Source organism: Musca vetustissima, unplaced genomic scaffold (genome assembly GCF_032173495.1).
Source record: "Musca vetustissima isolate MV318-11 ecotype Yass unplaced genomic scaffold, APGP_CSIRO_Mvet_v1 utg22848, whole genome shotgun sequence".
Lineage (NCBI taxonomy): Eukaryota > Metazoa > Arthropoda > Insecta > Diptera > Muscidae > Musca > Musca vetustissima.
The window spans coordinates 234,579-238,927 of NW_026879901.1; the positions used below are offsets into that span (position 1 = coordinate 234,579).

Here is a 4,349-nt window from a genome sequence, read left to right on the forward strand (position 1 = left end):
TAAAATTATTATTAAAAAAATTAATGGTATAGTCCTCAAAAAATCCTTTATCTCAAAGTGAGTAGAGTATACAAATCCATACATATTCAAGAAGGATTTTTAAATCCTAAGTCATAAAGCAGTAATTGTTGCTGTTACTTAAAACAGAATTTTTCAAGAATAAGTACTGAAAAAAACTCGGATTGTCTTTAAAGAAAAATTTTAAATTGCCGAATATTAAACAATTAATAATACCAGACATTATTAATTTACTCAGTATTTCTATTTATTTCACATATAATTCCTTATTATCATAAACGTCATCGTATTCTTCATCATAGTCATCATCTTCGTCTTCCTCCTCTTTACGTTGTCGTTCCAATTCACGTGTATATAATTCTTTGAATGCCTCAAATTCGGCATGGGAAACATGACAAACTTTTGTGGCAAACGATTTATCCGATGTATCGGTAATTTTATATAAACGCGGGTTTTTACTTGGTTCATTTGGATCGGCTTTTGGCGAACGTGGTTTAAACAAAGCTAAACGTTCCAAAAACACATGTCTACATTTTATTTCATCCAAAGACTTCGACAACGCCTCGGATTTTATAATTTCAGGAATTTCAAGTCGCATTACTTCTTTCATATAAAGAATTTTTGCCTCTATAGCCTCGGTTGACTGTTCAATTAGTGTTGGACAATTCATAAGTAGTTTCCATACATTTTTACTTGAACCCACATATCCCTGTAGAAATGTAATTTGTTTCAGCAGTCTACGTTTGTCATCGACATCCATTAGGACGGGATATTTGGTAATCAATTGAAAAAGGAAAAATTCTCCAAATTGACATGAACGCCAATGTTCCAGTGTTTCAATGATTTTCTTTGGTGATCGCATTAGAACTTTTGGATTGCACGTTACAATTTGCAAGAAACTATTTGTATTCAGTCCATGATTTGCAAAAGTTTCATGGGCTTTTTGCCACAGCTGTGGAGAAACAGATGCAAGAAGTGGTTGTGCCTTGACAGCTTCTTCAATGTGTTCCTTTTGTAATTCATAATCGGCTGGTGTTGTCTCTACTCCTGCTACTCCACCTGTTACCGGCTTGGCATAGCACCTTATTTGTTGACTGAGCTGGAAAATTTAACAATTATTGGCATTTGTTGGAGGTAACATATTCGTATAGACTTACCTGTGGGCTTCCTATGCTCCTATGTATTTGATTTATTAAATTTCTAAACATATTTAACAGCAATTTGATATAAATAAATTGAAGCACGACGGTTAATGTTTACATTTGATTATTTAATGTGGTGGACGTTGTTACACATAACATATGTTATTCTGCCAGTACAACCTAATCAAAACACTGTATGTTTAAAGAAAATAATAGCAGAGTTCCTGTACATAATTAAGTCAAATAAAAGACTCTTGTGATTAAAAATATTTAAAACATAAGTGAACAAACTTTTGGTATTTTATTAGCTTGGGTATATTTTCAACCAAATTAACTTAAATCTCTCTATAGCCAAAAAATTTCAATATCGGTCAATTTTAGGAACAACATATTTTCGGTTATTAATTGCTTTGATATAGCCAAAATGGCTATATAAAATTATCGATTTCGGTCCGTACAGGTACTGTACCCTTTTTTCAAGCGAAGTTCCTAGCGACCAGTGGTGTGAAAAAAGCTGTACATGAGTCATATACTACTCAGGGAAAAAATCACAGCCGGCTTGGTGGACAAAAAACGTTGCGTCGGTACGAGGGGACACCATAAAATTGTATAACAAGGTCAAAACATAGTAAAGATTGGAGCATCTATAAGGATACTCTGGTTATCATTTATACCAAGACTGTGGAGAGGATGTAAATGTGAATTTCATTCCCTTAGCTGGAAACTTTGTCACAATTTACCGAAAGACCACATGCCGATGTAGTTTTACTTCGACATCTTCTCTTTATATAGAGGAAACTTTATTGAAAGCTCTAAGTAATACAGGAAACCCTGGTGGAGTAGATTGAAGTTATGCTGAAAAGCAGAATAATCAATGCTAACATTGGGGGTTTTTCCATAACGAAGTTTAGTCAACAGAGGCTCCACACAAGGCGGGATGCTCTCACCCTTGTCCTGGCTTCTTTGATCAATTGCACAGTTCGACAGCAATCTTCTAAATGGCTCGTTTCCAAGCAACCAGGAATGCATTTAGATTGAAGCATAAAGGGACACTATGTAGATGATAATGTCCTAAACTTGACAGAAAATTACAAACTTTGTTATAGTATAAATACAAGTGATTATATGCCCCCTACCATGTCCATGTCCCTGGACGGGTGTGACAAAATTTCAATTACGAAACATCATAACAGCTAAAAATTGTAGCGTTTTTTTTTTTAAAGAATTTCTAGCAATTAATCAAGGCCGCATTATTAGTGACTTAGGTCCGGTGACTATATATGTCAAGCGGTCCTATAATTAATGAGGTTGTAGATTACACGCTCTGTAGTCTATAACCTCACATCTTGTTCGATGTGGAACGCAACTATTTTCATAAGATCCACAACTAAATAGAATGAGGAACCTGAATGTAGAACCTCAAAATCAATTGTTTGGGTAGACATGAAATAGACGCTATATAGATCCCAAAATAATGTACAAAGTTACCAACCTGAACCCCTACTTCTTTCTTCGTGTTCTTCTTTTTTCTTTCATTACAACGTCTTTTAAGATGGTCATAATGGACCATAGGTCTCCGAGTGGAGCCTAACCTAACCCTTGGTTAGCACCCATATAACGAATAACGTTTTTCAACAAAATTTACTATAATTTGATATTTTGGGTTCTCTAACCTAACTTAAGTTTTTTAGGTTTCGCATGATATATAATTCATTTTCCGCACAATTTTTATCTTTTTATGGGCGATATGCCAGAAGGTGTAGACTGATTTTCACCATTTTCGAACTTGATTTTAGCTTCAAAGACATATTACAATGTGCACAGTTTGTATCAAGTCGGACATTCCAATCGCTTGATATTCGGTTAAAAAATTTTCAAAATTTTGACTTATTCTGGAGGAGGTACCAGATAAAGTTGACTGAGAGTTGGAAAAAATACGCAGTTGTGAAGAACTTGGTTCAAATCGTACATTCCATCCACTTAAAATTGGATTTATAAATAGTGATAATTTTGACACTTTGTGGGGGAAGTATCAGTAGGAGTGGACCGATGGGTTTCATCATCGGACTTGATCTAGAACATGTAAAGTGATCTCAATGGGGAAATTTTGTAAGAAATTGGATTTTCCGTTCGATTCAAATGTGATTTTTTGGTTGTGCAAAGTTCGGTTTATCGAATAGACCTTTGCATTATATTATCAAATTTCAGCAACATTTTGACAATTATGTATGGTGAAGCTACCAGAAGGGTCCACTATATTCCTAATCTTCGAACTTGATTTAAGTTTAGAAGAAATATTACGATGTTTGGATGAATTCGCTACTCCCTTCGAAATCATACGACATCTGACGGGCAGACCGACGAACATTTGTAAATTGAAAATTGTATCAAACTGATTCGAAGAAACGATGAGGCACATTTTGGCCGTAGCAAAGTGTATATTGTAAGTCTGAGGCTTACAAATCTGGAAAAAAGTTCAAAAAGCCTCCATTTTCGTTATGCTAAAATTCCTAACTCAATTTTGCAACCAGAGTGTCTGTTTTCTCTAGCCGTAATATGCCACCCCAATATAAAAGTCCGAATGAAGTTCAAAGTCCACCTTATTTTAGAGGGTATAAAAGAGTTCGCCTCAAGATTTTACTGTGTTGTTGATATTCAAGCCGAATGTAAGAGCACTTACCCTATTTCTAATACATTGTTTTACTTCCTCCGAAAGTATCCTCCATTTTTAATGGGAAGTACATCCACGTTCTCCTTATGGTGTTTTTACACGATATGTATTTTACATATGTGCTGTCACTTTTTTGCAATTGAAATATTTTCTTCCAACAATGTGTTTCATTCAAACAGCTGATTTCCTTATGTTTCACATACGAAAATAAGCGTCGGAAAAAAATACATTGTAATTGCATATCGTTTTGACACATTGAAATTTTAACATGGATTTCCATATGTAAAACAGTGACAGCACATATGTAAAATACATATCGTGTAGAAACACCATTAGTTTTTGTAGGGATTTTATATAAATATTTATTAACTTAAGATGGAAGGTATATTGTTTGCACTCCATTTAACTGGACTATTCTGGATCTCACAAAATATTCTGCACTAAAAAGCCCTGTAAATAATAACGGCTTGTTTTACGCAAAACGTTTTTATTTAGCTTCGGCCACAATTAACACTAAG

General features: G+C 34.4%; 1 protein-coding gene across 1 annotated transcript; it reads right to left on the reverse strand.

Moving 5' to 3' along the window:
• Window positions 1-265: 265 nt before the first annotated feature.
• LOC133325088 (transcription termination factor 4, mitochondrial) lies at window positions 266-1,226 on the reverse strand. The gene is made up of 2 exons (XM_061533914.1): window positions 1,176-1,226; window positions 266-1,117 (listed from the first exon to the last, which is right to left on the reverse strand). The coding sequence occupies exons 1-2, from the start codon at window positions 1,224-1,226 to the stop codon at window positions 266-268; spliced, it is 903 nt and encodes a 300-aa protein (XP_061389898.1).
• Between the last annotated feature and the right edge of the window lie 3,123 nt (window positions 1,227-4,349).

What these genes read in the sequence shown, in the direction of transcription:
- LOC133325088 (XM_061533914.1), bottom strand. Translation starts at nt 1,226, where the DNA reads ATGTTTAGAAATTTAATAAATCAAATACATAGGAGCATAGGAAGCCCA. An exon ending in GGAGCATAGGAAGCCCACAG is followed by an intron (nt 1,118 to 1,175) that starts GTAAGTCTATAC and finishes TAAATTTTCCAG; the next exon opens with CTCAGTCAACAAATAAGGTG.